The sequence below is a fragment of the Podarcis erhardii genome (genome assembly GCF_964252035.2).
Source record: "Podarcis erhardii genome assembly, chromosome: 13".
Classification (NCBI taxonomy): domain Eukaryota; kingdom Metazoa; phylum Chordata; class Lepidosauria; order Squamata; family Lacertidae; genus Podarcis; species Podarcis erhardii.
In genome coordinates, this window is record NC_138502.1 from 17,404,143 (window position 1) to 17,423,356 (window position 19,214).

The 19,214-nt window shown below is 42.0% G+C and overlaps 1 protein-coding gene across 1 annotated transcript in view; it reads left to right on the forward strand.

Moving 5' to 3' along the window:
• The window catches only part of LOC309327818 (scavenger receptor cysteine-rich domain-containing protein DMBT1-like), a gene marked incomplete at its 3' end in the record, with an annotated part of 38,558 nt that overhangs the window by 18,953 nt on the left and 391 nt on the right, over nt 1–19,214 (forward strand). The window contains exons 8-15 of the mRNA XM_081837339.1: nt 853–1,158; nt 4,479–4,793; nt 6,889–7,188; nt 9,091–9,393; nt 13,917–14,222; nt 15,062–15,364; nt 16,751–17,056; nt 19,099–19,198. Coding sequence (XP_081693465.1) covers nt 853–1,158; nt 4,479–4,793; nt 6,889–7,188; nt 9,091–9,393; nt 13,917–14,222; nt 15,062–15,364; nt 16,751–17,056; nt 19,099–19,198 — 2,239 coding nt within the window. The remainder of the gene's footprint in view (nt 1–852; nt 1,159–4,478; nt 4,794–6,888; nt 7,189–9,090; nt 9,394–13,916; nt 14,223–15,061; nt 15,365–16,750; nt 17,057–19,098; nt 19,199–19,214) is intronic.

Sequence of the window (19,214 nt, forward strand, 5' to 3'; positions counted from 1 at the left end):
GGGGAGGGATTGAGGGCACAAGGAGAAGGGGATGACAGAGGATGAAATGGTTGGACAGTGTTCTCGAAGCTACCAACATGAGTTTGAGCAAACTGAGGGAGGCAGTGGAGGACAGGAGTGCCTGGCGTGCTCTGGTCCATGGGGTCATGAAGAGTCGGGCACGACTAAATGACTAAAAAACAACAACTGCACTGTGATTCCTGTGTTGAAAATGGCTCCCACCGACTACACTAGGCCTTGAATAAAAGCCTCTCATTTGGTGTAATAGCAGTCCCCCCCCCCCCGGCACCCATCAAGGTTAAATGTGCCACAAAGGGCAATTTTTGGGTTGGGCTGCAGCTGAGAAGTGGAGTCATGCTCCTGTCCCCAAGAACTGCAGCTTGGAGCTTGAGTGACTATAGAAAAGCCTCAGCAGAGAAGGTTAAACCAAATGGTTTGTGTGTAACTGAATTGACATATAAGAAGAACAGGAAGCACTGCTTCTGGAGTTCCTGCTTGTGGGGTTTTATATTCCAGGCCACGTATTTCAGGTTTGAGGTTGGGGACCAGGTCTGGTTGCTTTGCCAGAAGTATGTGAGGGGGAAACAACTTGACTCAATTTTATATTTCCTTGACATCTGATGGGAGGGCATTCTGCATTTTAAACCCAAGGTACGATTGTATTAAATAAATCATGGAAAGGGTGATGGTGTTTATATAGGAGGATAATGTGGGGGGGGGGGCAGGGTAGGTGGCTTAATTCTCAAGCCCTCTATTTCATTCATTAGATCCCAAATTATAAACAAGGTTATATGACAGCTGTGCCTTTCAAAAAAACAAACAAAAAACAACAACCCTCTTTTTCCCCATCAGAGATCCGCCTAGTGAATGGCTCAAGTCGCTGCTCTGGGCGGATTGAGGTGTTTCGCAACCAGCAGTGGGGGACTGTGTGTGATGCTGGCTGGGATTTACAGGACGCCCATGTTGTTTGCAGAGAACTGAGCTGTGGAAAGGCCTCCAAAGCATTTGGTGGAGCCTTATTTGGCCAAGGATCGGGTCCCATCTGGCTGGAGGGAGTCAACTGTACAGGAGAAGAAGTGTCCCTGTCCATATGCCCAAGAAAGTCATTGGCAGAGCACAGATGTGATCACAGCCAGGATGCAAGTGTGGGGTGTTCAGGTAATGTTGTAGGAGAGGTTTTGTTTAGTGTATCCTGTGTTGAGCCAAAGATCCAAAGCAAGCATTTCTAGATGAAACCTGGCTAGATTCACTCTTCTGGTGGCAGAAAATCGTTGAGAGAGAGAATGGCAGGAATGTTTGGCAGGTACTCAGGTAGAAAATGCTAGCTCTAAAACTGGCATTAGTTCCTCCTAAACAGGAGCCTACAGCTGGAGCATTTATCCATCAATGCTTCCTTGTGCTTAAATCTCCATATATCCATTAAGTTAAGGTTTTCTACTAAACTGAAAAAGGTAACGGGTAGTCTCCCTTCCTCTGAGTCTGATTTCCTTATTGTCCTATCCATATCTGGGGAGACTACCCATTAGTATCCCACATCAGAATTATTTTCTGATCCATATAATCAAACAGTTTTTCCTCTAATATTTTGTAGTATTCAGATTTTCTTTCATTTGGTGTGTATATTCCTACAATTCTTCCCTCTTCATCTTTAAAATTTTGCTGCAGGTCGTATTTGTCATTTACATAAATTACCATTCCGCTTTTTTGTGTGTGTGTGTGTGTGTGTGTGTGTGTGTTGTTATAAATTCTTTTCCTAATCTTTTGTTTATTAAGACTCTTCTGTGTTTTTTGCAACATGTATTTCCTGAAGACAAATTATATCCAAATTTTGTTTTATTAAAACGTGTTCTATTTTATTTCTTTTTAATTGATTATTCAGTCCATTAACATTCCATGTCAAACGTTTTGAATCCATCTTCCAATCTTATAATTTACACACACACACACACACACACACACACACACACACACACATTTTATGAGTCTTTTTGTTTCTCTTCTTCCTGTTTATCTCCTCTATCTTCCAGGCCTGTTTCTCCCTCAGTTGTTTTGACTCCAAGTTGTTTTTTTATATGCCCTCCAAAACTGACTTGTCCTTACATCTATGCTTTCCCCCTTTGTATGAAAATGAGATCCCTTCCGGAAATTCCCACCTGCACAGTATATCATTTTCTCTCAACGCATCTGTCAGGAACTTATAGTTACTTCTCTTCTTTAGCAATCTGATCGGAATCTCCTTCAAGATTATGATGTTTGTATTGTCAATATACAATCTTTTTTCATAGTTCATCTGTAGTATCCTTTCTTTCATCTCTCTTGAATTGAATATCACCAGACAGTCCCCTGGTAGGTTTCTTTTAGCTTTTGCATAACTTGATTTGATCATCAAGGCTTTATCCAATGAAAAGTTGACTTCCTCTTCTTCAGTTTCTTACCAGCCTGATATTTCTTTTATTATTTTGGCTCTTCTCCTATATATCCTCCTCCACACTTTCTGAGATCCCTCAAAATCTCAAAGTTGATTCTTTCTGCTGCATTTCCAGCACTGCAATTGAATCCCATACAGCTTCCTGCATCATACTTAATCCTACCACATCTTACTTAGACCTCTCATGAGGTCTTTCAGCTCTTTTACCCTGTTTGTTTTCTTAGTTGTTTCTTTCAGGCCTTGTGTCTTTACTTTTAAATGTTGCATGAGTTTTCCTAGTTCTAAAGTTTTTGTTGATAATTCTTTGATTTGTCCAGTTAGGTCCACCACTGATTTTATATTCTGTTCTATCTTGTTTTTCATCCTTTCCAATTTCTCCTCCAGATTCTTTGCATTATCTTTTATATCTTTCCTTAATTCAGAATACATTTCTGAAATTTCCATTTTGGGCTTTGGTTCTTGGGTGGAACCTCTTCTCATTTGGGCTGGAATTGTTCTTTGTCCCACTAGGGGGGCATAAAAGGGGAAATGAAAGGGAGGATGGAACTTTCTCTTTGGCTGTTTCTATGTGCTTAATCCAAAACGGAGAAACTGAATAAAAATCACACAAGGGGGGGGCAAACCCCCACAAATATTATACCCATATGAAACATGAGTTTTCAGCTTCTTCCAAGCCCAAGCCTCTCACCTTTTGCGGAACTTTATTTCCTGTTAAATCTCTATTCTCGACCTGTATTTCAAATAACCAAGACTGCAATAAAAAGAAAGGGGAAGGCAAAAAAAGGGATTATTTATATATCCAAGTTGCCGGTGGAGTTGGTCGCCTCTGGCACATTCATATGAGATGTACTCTCAAACAAGTTCTTGAAGGTTGTGTCCAAGGATTCCGAGAAGATGACTGCAGGAATGGAGAATAGGCCAGCGTCATGTGCTCAGAGGGTACCATAAAATAGCCATAGAAACTGACTACACCAAGAAACCCGATTAATATGACATTGTATCAAAAAGAGCTACTTTTTATCATTCTTAAGACAAAAATCTAAAAGTGTTATTATAGTTGTGGATGGGGGACTTTGGATAAAGAATGATGCTTCATGTTTTGTGAGAAATGGTGCTTCAGAGTCTGTTCCTTCCAGCCCTAAAGTGAACCCAATTAAATTATTTTGAATTATCTGGTAAACTGCAGTCTTATGAGAAGGTTAAAATGTTGAGATGATCATGAGTTTACAGTGGTACCTCTGGTTACGTACTTAATTCGTTCTAGAGGTTCGTTCTTCACCTGAAACTGTTCTTAACCTTAAGCACCACTTTAGCTAATGGGGCCTCCTGCTGCTGCCGCGCCGCCACCACACAATTTCTGTTCTCAACCTGAAGCAAAGTTCTTAACCCAAGGTACTATTTCTGGATTAGCGGAGTCTGTAACCTGAAGTGTATGTAACCTGAAGCGTATGTAACCCGAGGTACCACTGTATTTGTATGCCGCTGTATGCTCAAAGCAGCTCACAACCACAAATAGAGTAAAATATAACAGCATTTCAAGGTAAAGCATTCATGGTTCCCCCACATCTCTCTCCCTCTCCCCCTCTCTTTTCCCCCAACCACACAATGACAATGACAATAGTGTTCTCATACTGAACATAAACAAATTGTAAAAAAGGCTCCTACATGATGAAATCAAGGAACCTCAGTAGAAAAATCATGTAAATGCAATCCAGTAGTTCAACATGTAAAACAGGAATTGTGAATAACCGTTAGAGAAATTGATTATAATTAGCTTTAATATTTAGAAAATATTTAATTATTTAATATAGAAATTAATAGGGGCTAGGTAATCTATATGTAATAAATCATTATAAGGAGTTTGGAATTTTTTACCCCTGGTTAAAATTTCATGTTTGTGTATAGTGGAAAATGTGAGCAACAGACAAAAATACTAGCTGGAAATGCCAGCATGGCCACCTTCCCACTTGTTATGCCTCAGCCTAAATGGAAGCCAGGAAGAATGAGGAACTGGAAGGTGGAGAAACAAAATTTCCTTTAATCTTTACAGACCTCCAAACCATCAGATTGGTGAATGGAACAAGTCCCTGCTCCGGAAGAGTTGAGGTGCTCCACAACCAGCAGTGGTTGACCGTGTGTGATGAGGGATGGGATCTGAACAGTGCCAACGTTGTCTGCCGAGAAATTAGCTGTAGTCATCCCTTGTCAGTCCCAAGAGGAGCTCATTTTGGAAGAGGACATGGTCCTGCCTGGTTGACTGGTGTCCATTGTCAGGGAACAGAAGCTACGTTCAAGGAGTGCACCCCAAACAACTGGCAAACGAAAGACTGCAGCCACGGAGAAGGTGCTGCCGTTGTGTGCTCAGGTAACATAAATGCTTAGACACTAGCTGAAATTTGAATCATGACTGTTATGCCAAAAGTTGGCTTCTCTTGAGCTCTGATCATCCTGTGAAGGGGCAGAGGGTGAGCCTTCCTCTTCTTGTTGCATACCCTTTTCTGGGTCTCATCTGGAACACAATTCACAACATTATATAGGTTCCTGCAGAGTTTCTTCTAGGCTTTGTTCTGCCTCCTGCATCATTTTTGTCCTTTCTGTTCGCTTTTGGTTAGGGTGGGGGGTGGGGACCTGAAAGGACACCATACCAGTTTAATGCAATGGCTGAATTTGAAATAACTAGCTATTTTAATATCCAGAAAACCTAATTACTATGGACATTTTACATATTCGGTGACTATTTCTGCCCACAACTCTTCTGGGGGGGGGTGTACAAGGGGAAGGAGTGCCCTTCCAGGGACTCTGGAGTGCCCTGGGAGTCTCGCCACACTTACTGCTACAATAGTAAAAACTAGTGAAGAAACAAGGGGGGGGGGGTAGAAAATCCTCTGCTGTGCTGAAATTTTGAATATATCCAAATGATGGTGATAGCCATAGCAAGGAGGAAATTACTCCCCTTCCCTCCCAAATTCTGGAATTTTTTAAAAAAATCATTTTTATTAAGTTTTCCATTTTAACAATCCAATCAAATCACATTGAATGTTCTAAATTATACAAATACATATCAAATAGTCCAAATATTCTGCCTAAATTATATTTTTTTTGTTGGGACTTCCATGCTTCAAGTTCGGGGGGGCGGGCTCTGATCATCTCATATCTCTGCTGCCTTGGATAGTCTTTCCCATAGTTCCTTTAAATCTTCCTGTTGTTAACCTTCCTTCTGTCATGGCTCTGAGTTGTTTCCACAAGCGAGTTGAAATAAGCAATGATGTGTTTTGGTGTGGATTTTATATGTATGAATCTTCTCTATTATTGCAGTATCTCCCCACACGCTGGTGTTTGTGCCGAATAAATCCAAAAGCCATTTCGCTGCTGGCAGACGCCATCTTCTCCCAGTTCTGATGAAATCAAATCTTGGCCTTTGCTCATTAATTTTCCCAGACTGGTTGCATCAAACATTAGCCTTTCCAGGGGAGATTTACCAAATTGGACTTGAAATACAGATATAATGACATATTAAGAGCTCACCTTCCCCTATGACTATTTATAACTCTGCAGCTCAGTCTTATTCCATCATGGCGGATTTCCACATTAAAAAGTACATCACATCTCAACATTCTAGGAACCCGTCCAAAGTTTTTTGAAGTCTCTCCAGCGGTTAACGAGATCCTGCTTCTTTCTAAAATCAGCAACTGGAGAATATTTTATCTTCTTCCAGACAATTCAAAAAAACAAAAGCTTTAATTATATAATATTGTTATTTCTACACAGTTTATATCAAAATTCTGGAAATTGGGGTGGGTGGGTGTAATGGTTCTGGGTGGGTTACTCGTGTGTAAATTGCTCCCAGTTCAGTTAGATCGTTTGCTCAGCCATGTTTAGGGTTAGAGCTCACCCTTCGTGACCTGTTAGTCACTTGTAGAATCCGACAGTGGGCGTCTCTTGAACCTCTTCCAGCATAAAAGCTGTTTGACCCCAAGTCTTCTCCTATGTTCCCTGCGCGGAACGCGTCTGCGCAAGTAAGGGGACGGCAAGGGCGTGCCTGCGCTCTCTCCGCTGGTTTCGGTTGAAGGGTCTTGGAGCCCTGACACCGATTCCTCCATCTCCCTCTCCTCTCTATTGGTGTCACGCTGAATTCCTTCCCCCCGACTGGTTCCCTCCCCGGCATCGCTCTGGAGCCCTGCCTCTGCTTTTCTCTCTGATGTCACTTCCCTGACAGTGGGTGTCAAAATGAATATTTAGCTTAGTACAAGGATATTTTTAAAATGAAAACGATGCCCCCCTAGTGAGAATCAATATCTATCATTGTCAAAGAAGTGCCCAGTTTCAGGCATGACTTCCAACAAACAAACCACTTCAATAGATTCTGTTTCGATGAGCTCTGATAACTAGGGGCAATAAAAAGGAAGGATGAGGAATGTGAGAGGTGGAGATATAAATCTGTCTTTTTTCACACCCAACAGAGATCAGATTGATGGGTGGTTCAAATATTTGCTCTGGGAGATTTGAGCTGCTCTACAACAGGGATTGGTTCACCCCATGTGATGACGATTTGGACTGGAACAGTGTCCAAGTCATGTGCCGGCAACTTGGCTGTGGACCCATCCTGTCAGCAGCATCAGTAGCTGGTGAATATAGACCACGTTTTGTGCCAGAAAAAAAAATCACCTGTGAGGGAACAGAAGCTTCTCTCAACTATTGCCAAGGAAGATATGTCCCTAGAAGAATGTGCCGGCCTTCCTATGCACGTTTTGAATGCTCAGGTAATATTAATTTCCTCGTGTGTTTTTTAAATTCTATTTTAAACTTGCTTTCTATGAAAGGTCTCAAATCATTACAGCAATCAAAACACTGAAAATGTTTATGTATAAAACAATTATAATATATTTGATTAATAAAGCAACTCAGTATATAAAAAAAATTCAAATGCAATACGGGATTTAATGCTTTAATGTTGAAAAAAGGAAGACTTTAAATGTTGGAGGGGGAAAGACTTTAATAGGCACCAAATAGGCAATAGAGATGGCACCTGTCTGATACGTCATAGGAGGAAGTTCCAAAGGGTGGGTTCCACCAGGCTGAAGGCTTTGTTCTTATGGACCTCCTGATCAGATGCTGTCTGCAGGAGACCTTCTCCCAGAGAGTGCAGTGATTGGGTGGGCATGTAAAGGGTGAGGTGATATCACCTAACATGTGCCCTCTTGACCACTTCAGTTGGTGGAATTGGCACTACTACAGGTGCCACATAATACCCATTCTGCATCTGTAAGTACTCAATTGTTTAGTGTGGCAGTGTCTCCCTGCCTATTGAAATCCAATTGGCGCCTTCACTGTTCTCTTTCCAGTGCCTGTTAAAAACACTTTTGTTCAGACAAACCTACCTAGGTGCTTAGAAATGCTGGTGTGAATTTTAATCTGTTTGAATCTCTTAGGTTTTGTAGGTTTTTGATGTGTTTCAATTTTTTCCTGATTTTATAGTTTTATCTCTTTGTAAACCACTTTGGAATTTTGTACACTATAAATTTTATGAAATGAATGAATGGTCATGGAAATGCAGCTCGTTCTAGGTAGGATCTTTTGTTTTTGTTTAGTTGTTTAATCGTGTCCGACTCTTCCCCCATGGACCAGAGCACGCCAGGCACTCCTGTCTTCCACTGCCTCCCGCAGTTTGGTCAGACTCATGCTGGTAGCTTCAAGAACACTGTCCAACCATCTCGTCCTCTGTCATCCCCTTCTCCTCATGCCCTCCATCTTTCCCAACATCAGGGTCTTTTCCAGGGAGTCTCTCTTCTCATGAGCTGGCCAAAGTATTGGAGCCTCAGCTTCACGATCTGTCCTTCCAGTGAGCACTCAGGGCTGATTTCCTTCAGAATGGATAGGTTTGATCTTCTTGCAGTCCATGGGACTCTCAAGAGTCTCCTCCATAATTCAAAAGCATCAATTCTTCGGCAATCAGCCTTCTTTATGGTCCAGCTCTCACTTCCATACATCACTACTGGAAAAACCATAGCTTTAACTATATGGACCTTTGTTGGCAAGGTAATGTCTCAGCTTTATAAGATGCTGTCTAGGTTTGTCATTGCTTTTCTCCCAAGAAGCAGGCGTCTTTTAATTTCGTGGCTGCTGTCACCATCTACAGTGATCATGGAGCCCCAGAAAGTAAAATCTCTCACTGCCTCCATTTCTTCCCCTTCTATTTGCCAGGAGGTGATGGGACCAGTGGCCATGATCTTCATTAGGTAGGATCTTTACCTGTCTTAAATAAACAGGCAAGGCCATAGATAACCAGCAAGACCATCCAGTAGGTACCCCTTGATGTATTTAATTAATCCTGCTGCAGTAGGACTGCAGCTATGAAGAGCCGCTAGAGCCTAACTTAGCAAGATAGCAAATGAATAAATTAATACATTTATTCTGAGTGGGCTCTGCTGGAACCTATCCAAACTCTTTTGTTCCCTCCCTCCTCCACCAATCAATCAATCCCCTTTTCTCCACTTCACTTTTGTTCTGACTATATTTCCCACAACAGTACACTATGGCACTACAAATTGCTATGATGCATTGCTGATTGTTCTTCTTTTTATTGTTTTTATTCATTGATTGTATTGTTGAGAAAAACAAAAACCAGAACTGAAAAGTTAAAAAGCCTTTTTCAATCTCTGCAGGGATCAGATTAGTGAATGGTACAAACCGCTGCTCTGGGAGAGTGGAGGTGCTCCACAACCAGCAATGGCTGACGGTGTGTGATGATGGCTGGGATCTAAACAGCGCCCAGGCTGTGTGCAGGGAACATGTCTGTGGGGAAGCCTTGTTTGTCCCAAGAGGAGCTCCCTTTGGAAGAGGATGTGGTGCCACCTGCTTGGCTGGAGCCAAGTGTCGGGGGATGGAATACAGATTTAAGGACTGTGACCTACACTGGGAAACACATAATTGCAGTCATGGAGAAGATGCCAGTGTTGTCTGCTCAGGTAATTCTAGGTTGAGAGAAACTGGCAATACGTTCATCTTAATTACTACTATCTTCCCTAATAACGATAAATTCCTTCTTCTGCATATTTCTAGATTCCTTTTTATTTTGTTCCAATTTTTTTCATAATTGTCTTTTAAAATATTTATATTTTTGGTTGTTAACCAGACCCCCAAATATGTGATTTTTTTAAAATGGATCTCTATTTCTACATTTTGTTGTAATTCTATTTTATCTTCTCTTGCTAATTTCTTTATTAATAATTTTGTTTTATTTTTATTCAGCTTAAATCCTGCCACTTGCCCAAATTCCTGTATTTTCTCTAATACCCTCAAAAGGGAATTTTTAGGATCTTCCATAATTACAAGGTCATCTGCATATGCTTTAAGCTTATATTCCTTTTTCCCTACCATAATTCCTTTAGTCTTATTATCTGCCCTGATATTTCTCACCAGTACTTCCAAAACCAAAATAAATAAAAGATGTGATAGGGGACATCCCTGATTTGTTCCTTTCTGTATTTTACATTGCTCTGTTACCACCTGGTTCACAATTAATTTGGCTTTTTGATCAGAATATATAGATTAAATCCCTTTCCTAAATCTCACCCAAAGTTCATCTCTTCAAGAACTTTTTTCATAAAATCCCATGAAACATTGTCAAATGCTTTTTCAGCATCTATAAACATCAGGACCGCTTGTTTTTCATTGGAAGGGAGGGATATTAGTCCTTTTTTTGTACACCACTTTCTAGATTTTATGTTGTAGAACCAGGCACAACTTTAATTTGGCTGTAACTGCCAAATCTTTCTTTACTAGTATTTGCCAATACAGCAAGTGTTCTCTGTAAGAACAATTCTTCTTCCTCTGGGCTCTAGTTCTCCTCTTTCCCTACATTTTTGCCTTTTCTTTTTTGGTTTCAAAAGTGGTGACTGAACTGACACTTGACTAATTTCATCCAATAGCCAAGGTTTGAATAACTTGCAAGTCTAACATTCCAGAAACATCATTATTTCAGCAGCATCTCGGGAATCAGCTTCTTTTGTGCTCATCCACTATACATTCTCATTTGTATTCAGTAACATTATCTTAATTTGACCGGATTTTGCATCAGCAAAAAGGAATAATGGCACATTTCCAGTGGTGATGATTGTGTGCAGCAAAATGCATGTCGTATCTCCATAGCTCCATTCATTTGCCATGAAAGTAGGCAGGTTTGCTCTGCCAATTAAGCCAACAGAAATCTATTTAAACATTTTGAGGAAGACTTCAATTTTGAAATTCAGGATATTAAAAGCTTATTTTTTCTCATTGTTTTCTTGAAAATGCTTTGCCATTGTGGTTAGTTGCATTGGCACACTGGTCCAGGACCATATTCCCTCATAATACAGTGGAACCTCGGGTTACATACTCTTCTGGTTACATACGCTTCAGGTTACAGACTCCGTTAACCCAGAAAAAGTACCTTGGGTTAAGAACTTTGCTTCAGGATGAGAACAGAAATTGTGCAGCGGCGGCGCAGTGGCAGCAGGAGGCCCCATTAGCTAAAGTGGTGTTTCAGGTTAAGAACAGTTTCAGGTTGACTTCCGGGTTAGCGCGATCGGCTAATGGCGGATTCCCTCCGAGCTCCGGAGGGAATCTGCTCAGCGGGGGCTGGGTCTTGCCGTGCCGGCGACACGGGGACCCTCAAAAACCTCGGGCGCGAATGACCGGGGACGTGGTGACTCGGCGGGCACCGCTAGCGCCCTCCCGACCCGCGAAGGAGCCTTTTTAAAGGCTACGGAACGGGTGCCGGGGAGCGGCGTGGTGCTGTGAGTCCTCTGCTTCCCCCGCTGAGTGAAGCCGCATGCCATTTGCCGGACAGCGCTGACTTCTTCCGTCTAAAATTCGGACTTAAATTTAAGAGCAACAACCCGTGAGTAATCTGGAACCGAACTTTTGAAATTATTTATATTTGGATTTGGTACGAGCGGGGGTAGGTGAAAAGAGGAAGTCCGCCTCACCCCCATTGTAAACAGCTTAACAGCAAAGATCTGTCAACTAAGGTTGTGAGAAGAGTCGTCGCTCATTTTTTAGTGATCGGATAAAAGATATTAACTCCACGGATTTTAAAAGATTAAGTTATCGTGCTGGAGGGCAAGAGTTTAGATATTTGGATTAAGTACCACTTTTCTAAAGACTGGGAGTAATTTGTGAAAGAGCCTGCAGTGGACTTACAAGCCTTTGACAGCTGTCAGATTAGCTGTCAAGGTCTGGGAATAACTGAAAGTTTTAACTCTTAGCCGATGATCTGGATATAAAGTAACTTAAAGTAAAGGAAAATTGATACAAATAACATTGACTTTTGGGTCGAAAGTGAAAGGAATACTAAGTAACAAGAATCCCTCTAGAGGGGATCTACGGACATTACAAGATGGAAATATGTCGGGAAATGCGAGCAGAGCTGCAAGAGCTGGTTGTTCTCATGAGAAAGCTGCAAGAGACGTATGAGCAAGGTCATGTTTGGTCTACAAGCCCTTTAAAGCTGAAACCAAAAGAGAATATAATCACTGAGAAGGAAAAGGGCCTGATACTCAAAACACCGGCAGCTGGACAAGAAAGGAAACTAAAGAAAGAAGAGGAGGAAAAGACATTTGTCAAACAAGGGACGGCTGAAGGGATACAGAAGGTAAATGAGAGCCGAGGACTTATCAAGATGACTTCAAACCCGACCAGAGTGAAAGCTGGACTAGCTGGGATGTATGAACTTAAGAAACAAAGACAGAGTTTCACACTTAAACAACTTGACTTGGCTGAAAAAATTATTGACAGTATTGGGAAAGTACTTTTTCGAGTTTGGGTATTTAATATAAAAGATTTTCAAAAAAGCCGGCTGAGAGGGACTGAAGGGGACCTGAGAGCCTCGGACGTTAGGGCACCGGGTTAAAAAGATAGACTTATGGACCTAGCTTTGGGGTGAAAACTGGGGATGGAAAAGGAGGGTTTGGGAGCCCGAAAGGGATCTAATTTTCACTATGCAGTGTAAAAATTCTTTTTCCCTTTTTTATCTTATTCTTTAGTAATAAAATGGGGAATTCGTGGACAGGAACTAGGGACAACCTTAGGAAAAATATTTTTATTTTTATTCTATATTCTTTCTGCTCTTCTATCCTGTTTAGATATGAACAAGATATATAGTTTAAGTGTCTCTGATTAGATTAAAGCAAATACAATATTGAAATAATGGTTAAAACAAGTGATGATATTAAGGATAAATCTTGCTGAACAAATATGGGAAATGGAATACAAGAAGGGGAGGCGTGGGGAAGTCTAGAAAAGAAGTTACTGAAAATGGGAATTAAAAGGTGGAATTTTTCTTTTTTTTCTATTTCTGTAATTTTTCGTTATGTATGCATCTTTGTTATTTGTATTTTTCAAAAATGATAATAAATATTATTTAAAAAAAAAAAAAAAAAGAACAGTTTCAGGTTAAGAACAGACGTCCAGAATGAATTAAGTTCTTAACACGAGGTACCACTGTACTTCTGTGGAAAGCAGGTGTATCTGAAAGTCATGTTCTCTCAGAGATGGTGTTTTTTTCAGCATGTTGCTCTGCAAGTAGAGAGGACACGCCCTTCCAAGGGATATGACTTCCAGATAGAGCATCTTTCCACTGATGTATTCTTGGGGGAAATGGCTCTGGGTTCTTTTGGGGATGCTTCCACCACTCGCTGCAATGGGAAGAACAAGTTAAAGTTGTGTGTGTGTGTGTGTGTGTGTGTGTGTGTGTGTGTGTGTGTGAAAGAAGTAAGGAGAAGAGAAATATATTCAATCCTGCATTCTGAAATATAGGACCCCTTCAAATTTTAAAGTAATGGTCTTCAGCTGACCAAAGGTGATGGCAGATCTGGACTCCATAGATAGCACCCTGTGCTTGTCAGGCGCCTCCTCCTCCGCTGTGCACCCACCACTGCACTCCCACTCACTCCCAACACCCACTTTCCGTCTTCTGTTTTCCCTCTCCTCCCACCATCCCATTTCCCCTCTCCATTTAGCCCCCCCTTGCTTCATCACAGCTTTCCTTCTCCCTGTTCTATGGCATCTCACCTTCTCGTATTTTCCATACCTTGATACCCACAGAGTCTTGCTCAAATTCCATGCTGTGTTTGCAGCTGCTTCTTGATGGACAGGCTCTCTGCTTTGCAAGAGAGCAGCTGCAGCCTCCAACCAGTAAGCCATGCTGCAAAGGCAAGAGAGAGGTTCTGCTAGGTTGGCAGAATGGAAAGAGGGGAAGTGTTTTGGAGTGTCCAAGAAAGGGGCTCAGATGAGCACTATCCCACCACCACTTGCCAGTTCAGGAAAAGAGAAACTCCAAGAGGGTGCAAAGGGAGGGAGAGGTTTGGAGGGCTGCATTTGGTCCCAGAGCCTGATATTCCCTACCCATGCTCTAACCTAGAACCCTTAACATTTCCCATGGAAGCTACAAAAAATGAGGAATTGGGAGGTGGAGGCACAAAATGGACTCTAACCATTTTAAACCCTACAGATATCAGATTGGTGAATGGTACAAGCCCTTGCGCTGGAAGAGTTGAGGTGTTCAACGCCGGGCAGTGGGGGACTGTGTGTGATGATGGTTGGAATCTGAGCAGCGCCCAAGTCGTGTGCAGGCAACTTGGATGTGGGGAAGCCTTGTCGATCAAAGAAGCAGCTCACTTTGGGAGAGGCAATGGCCCCATCTTGCTGGATGAGGTCATATGCAAGGGGACAGAAGCTACCCTCCGCCACTGCCACCTACAGCCTTGGGGAGAACATAACTGTGTGCATGAAGAAGATGCTGGTATTGTATGCTCAGGTAAAAATTACAATTAAGAAATAGTCCTTATCGTGTTTTTATCTTGTATTGTTATGTTGTGAACTGCTCTGAGATCTACAGATGAAGGGTGGTATGCAAATTTAATATATAAATTAATTAATAGGAGCTATACAGTTGGGTTAGAGGGATGCGGGTGGCGCTGCGGGTTAAACCACAGAGCCTAGGACTTGCCAATCAGAAGGTCAGCGGTTCGAATCCCCGCGACAGGGTGAGCTCCCGTTGCTCGGTCCCTGCTCCTGCCAACCTAGCAGTTCGAAAGCACGTCAAAGTGCAAGTAGATAAATAGGTACCGCTCTGGTGGGAAGGTAAACAGCGTTTCCATGCGCTGCTCTGGTTCACCAGAAGCGGCTTAGTCATGCTGGCCACATGACCCGGAAGCTGTATCCCGGCTCCCTCAGCCAATAAAGCGATATGAGCACCGCAACCCCAGAGTCGGCCACGACTGGACCTAATGGTCAGGGGTCCCTATACCTTTTATACAGTTGGTTTAGAAACTTGTATACAAGTTGAATCAGCATGCCCATTTTGTCATCAACACATTTCCTTCAGCTCTGCTGCTGATAATCATATCAATGGAAGCAGGAAAGACCCTCTGTCTGCGTTTTCTTCCCCTCCTCTTTTGCACAGTCTTTCCTTCGCTTCATATGCACCACATTAAATAGGTTCAAACCATAATTTGTGAGGGTTTTATGCAACATTCTGGCCTCTTCTCCATCTTTGTTATCCGTACTGTGGAGGAGAGCAGCTGAACTTGTATCTTATTAATTTTATCTATGAGTAGACTCCGTTTCAGTCGAAGCTATTTCTCATCTCAACAGAGATCAGATTGGTGAACAGTACAAGCAGCTGCTCTGGAAGAGTTGAGGTGCTCCACAACTGGCAGTGGCTGGCTGTGTGTGATGACAGATGGAATCTGACCAGTGCCCAAATTGTATGTAGAGAGCTTGGATGCGGTGAAGCCTTGCTGGCTGCAAGAGGAGCTCACTTTGGAACAGGAAATGGTCCCACCTGGTTGTCTGGTGTCAGTTGTCAGGGGACAGAAGTTGCCTTCAAGGACTGTGACTTACAGTGGAGAACACATGATTGCAGCCATGGAGAAGTTGCCAGTGTTGTGTGCTCAGGTAATAGCTATACTGTGGCCTTGGAAACTGGCTGCAAGTTCAACTAGTAAGTCTATTTTGCCAATAGAAGGTTGCTGAAGAGTTCTGATGCTGATAGTTGAGCTGGGAGGAGGAGGAAGAAGGGCAGTTCACAATATAATTTTCATTCTGTGTCATTTTTGCTTTCTCTAGAAACAAAAGAAGGGTCCCAATGCCATTCTAGCTTTCTAGATAAGCACTAGGTGTGAGTAACATTCCCTAGAGGAGTTCTAAATCCAAATGACGTTTGATGTCCTTCACAGCCATGGCATCATGTCTGGAGTTGCATGCTCCTATACCTTTAAAGTGAATCCAGTGCACATTCTTGCCTGCAAGGAATTCTGGGCACTGTAGTTTACCCTTCACAGAGTAACATTTATCACCAACCCTCACCAAACTACAGTGCCCAGAATCCTTTGAGCAGAGTCCAGAAAGGGAGAGCCCTGGTATCTGGGGCCACGAAATTCAACATTTCTCTTCCCACTTTCTACACCCCATCTATTGATAAGCAAACATAGCAGAGCAGTTGGGTTGAACCCAGGAACTGACACTTCATTAAACATTTTCTGTTGGTGGAAAGAAGAGAGGAATGGCAAGTTAAACCGATGGACTATGCCGAAATGACAAAACCGACCGGAAAGCTTGGGAACCAAGAGGACAAAGCATTTAAAAAAGAACGGGGGAAATTTATAATTTATTTAGAAGACCACTGTAAGCAGATGAAAACATTTTAATCTCACTTGTGCTGTAACAAATCCTATGGATAATATGGATGATATAAAATACAGATTATGAAATGATATGCAGTAGAAAATGTTTATTATAGGATCCATGGAGGAGATGGGAGGAAGTCTCAAGACTCAGAGAAATTTCTTTATATGGATATGTATTTGGTTTTGTTATACATTAATATTTGCAAAATCAAATAAAAAATTATTTTGTTTAAAAAAATGTTTAAATAAGCCTATTTAAAGATGTAATGGTGACATGTGTTTTAATATCCATGATAACATTACATATTTTATTTAATCTCTGTTTAATGGTGACTTTTATTGATAATTTCAACGTATATTCTTTTTCTGATCAAGGGCTTTCAAATAACATTAAATAAAGCATAAATGAATGAATGAAACTTGCAGAATCAGAACCTGAGGCTTCCGAGGTGCAGAGTGGGGCTCCCAGGATGCCTTAGGTTTTAGCCCCTCTCATTGCATAGGGAAAGCATTAGTTGGTGACAATAGCAGGCCCAGGACTCCCAATTCTTAACCCTTCTCTTTAACAAGCAAGATTCAATGCCACATATTTGTTACTATGTTCAACTCTGTCTCATCAGAGCTTTCACGTTCAGTTATTTTTTTGTCCCATCAGAGCTCCGCCTAGTGAATGGCCCAAGTCGCTGCTCTGGGAGGATTGAGGTGCTGCACAACCGCCAGTGGGGGACTGTGTGTGATGCTGGTTGGGATTTGCATGATGCTCACGTTGTGTGCAGGGAACTGGGCTGTGGAAATGCCTCCAAAGCATTTGGTGGAGGTTTGTTTGGACAAGGATCTGGCCCCATCTGGCTGGAGGGAGTCAACTGTACAGGAGAAGAAGCTTTCCTGAGTGAGTGTTCCCAAAGTCCCTGGGGAGAGCACAGCTGCAACCACAGCCAGGATGCCAGTGTGGAGTGCTCAGGTAAATTTGCAAGACAAGTTGTACTTGATGAACCCAACAGGGGGGTTTAGATCTTTGAGATCACTGAAGTTAGGATCAGATTCTTAGTTTATTACCATCATCTTAAAAGAGCATCTTTAAAGTCTGGGGACATTCTGGGGGTTATTGTTTTGTTTCTTATTCTGCTGCATATTTTTGTGTGTTTATACTATAAACCACCCTCTGATCCTAGGGTGAAAGGTGGCATGGAAATTCATTAAATACATAAATATGTACGAATACCATTGGCCCAATCCATTCCTCAGCAGGAAAACTGTGAAATTTTGTAGGTCGTAAATCCTTTGACCCACAGAGTCTGCCACCCAGCACTGCAGTTAGCCTGATTTACGAGCTGGTCCAACGTTTATGGCCACCCACACGCTTCTTCTGCGCGCTGCTGTTGTCGTTGCAGAGTTCATACGCAGCATAAATGGCTTGGTCTGTGTCAAAGTGGTGTTTTCAATAACTCAACTTGACACCAGTGCTTCTATTCTACCAAAGGTGTTTATTCGGAAGCATAAACAAACAGGAAATAAACCGACAGAATCGAGCTGCATGCTTGCAGCATTCTGTCTCTCACAAAAACAAAACCAGCTCTCAGAGACTCTCAGTAACTCTGCTGAACAAAAAGAAAAATGCCTGCATAATATGGGCAGGCACTCAGTGAATAAGAACGTTCTGGGAGTGTTAACTCTAAACTGTCCAGAACCACAACAAAAAACCTACTGTGTGATCAGCCAGATCTCACCGGGAGAATCCACAACCAGAAAGAAGAGGAATACCAAGAAGACTGGAAGAAATTTAATTAATTAATTAAATAAATAAATAAATAAATAAATAAATGTACGATAAGGAAAGTTAGGAAATATGATTATGACTGTGATATGGTTTTATGAAATAATGATATTGGAAACTGCTATATATAATTACTAAAAAAACTCAGATGGAAGAGATTTGAGGAAGTCAAGTAATATGTTTAGGAAGATGGATTTTGATCAATTAATTATGTTTTAGTTTATGTGGTGATTTGATGTATTTTAGGTTTTATGTTCTTTTTTCTTTTTCTTTTCCCCGTTTCATTCTTTCTCCTTTATTATTGTTGGCTTTTTTTCTGTTATGTTTATGTATGGAAAATAATAAATATTATTGGGGGGGGGGACGTACTGTGTTCATGATTCCCAAGAAGGCCCTGGGGACACCATTCTGCCTTCCTCCTGCTCCATGTTAAGTTGCTGGGTAGGAGCACAAGAAAGTGCCTTAGACAAGTTGAGACCATTGGTCCATCTATCTCAGTAGCGTCTACGCTGACTGGCCATAGCTCTCCAAGATTTCGGGAGAGGTTCTCTCCCCATTTTACCTGCAGACGTCAGGGATTTAACCTGTGAGCTTCTGCATGCAAAGCAGATGCTCTACCCCTAAGCTATGTCCCCAAACAAGAGGAGCCATGGAAGCAGTTAACAGATTAGGGAAAACAGAGCCAAGCATGTCCTACTGTGAGCAGGCTGTGCACAGGGCTGTTTCCTTGGGACACGACTAGTTAGGAAAGCAAGGCTGTGCACCAGGTTAACTCAAATTCTGCAATAATAGTTATCCCCAACTGCACCTGCAATTCTCTGCTAAGTGGAGGTCCTACTGGATTTACGGTATTGGCCCGAATATAAGCCACACCTGAATATAAGCAGCACCTTTAAAATTTAAGTGGGGGGGAGGGAGAGAAAAGACAATACCCACATATAAGCCACCACCTTAAAATTCTTCAGGCACTTACACCCGTTCTGCTTTACCATATGTCTGTTTCAGCGGCGATATCGTAAAAGCCAATTTTGGTAAGGTCGCAAATTTAAGCCGCACTTTAACTTTTCACGGTCAATCACGAAAAAACAACTGTGACTTCCTGCACCAGTTTGTGGGCATATAGAGGAAAACAAAATAATGCAAGAGTGAAAAGTGAGCAGTTTGCAGGAGCCTTGGTTTTTTATTTGCAATGAATAAGTGACGGAGTCTTCCTTCTCCTGCTTTTACAGGGGACGCATCTGTCGAGGACAACATCCGCCTGGGAGTGTCTGCCTTGGTCTTGTTTGTCTTGGTGCTGATTGTGGCGGAGGCTGTGTACAGCTCAGTGGCGTAGCATGGGTTGTCA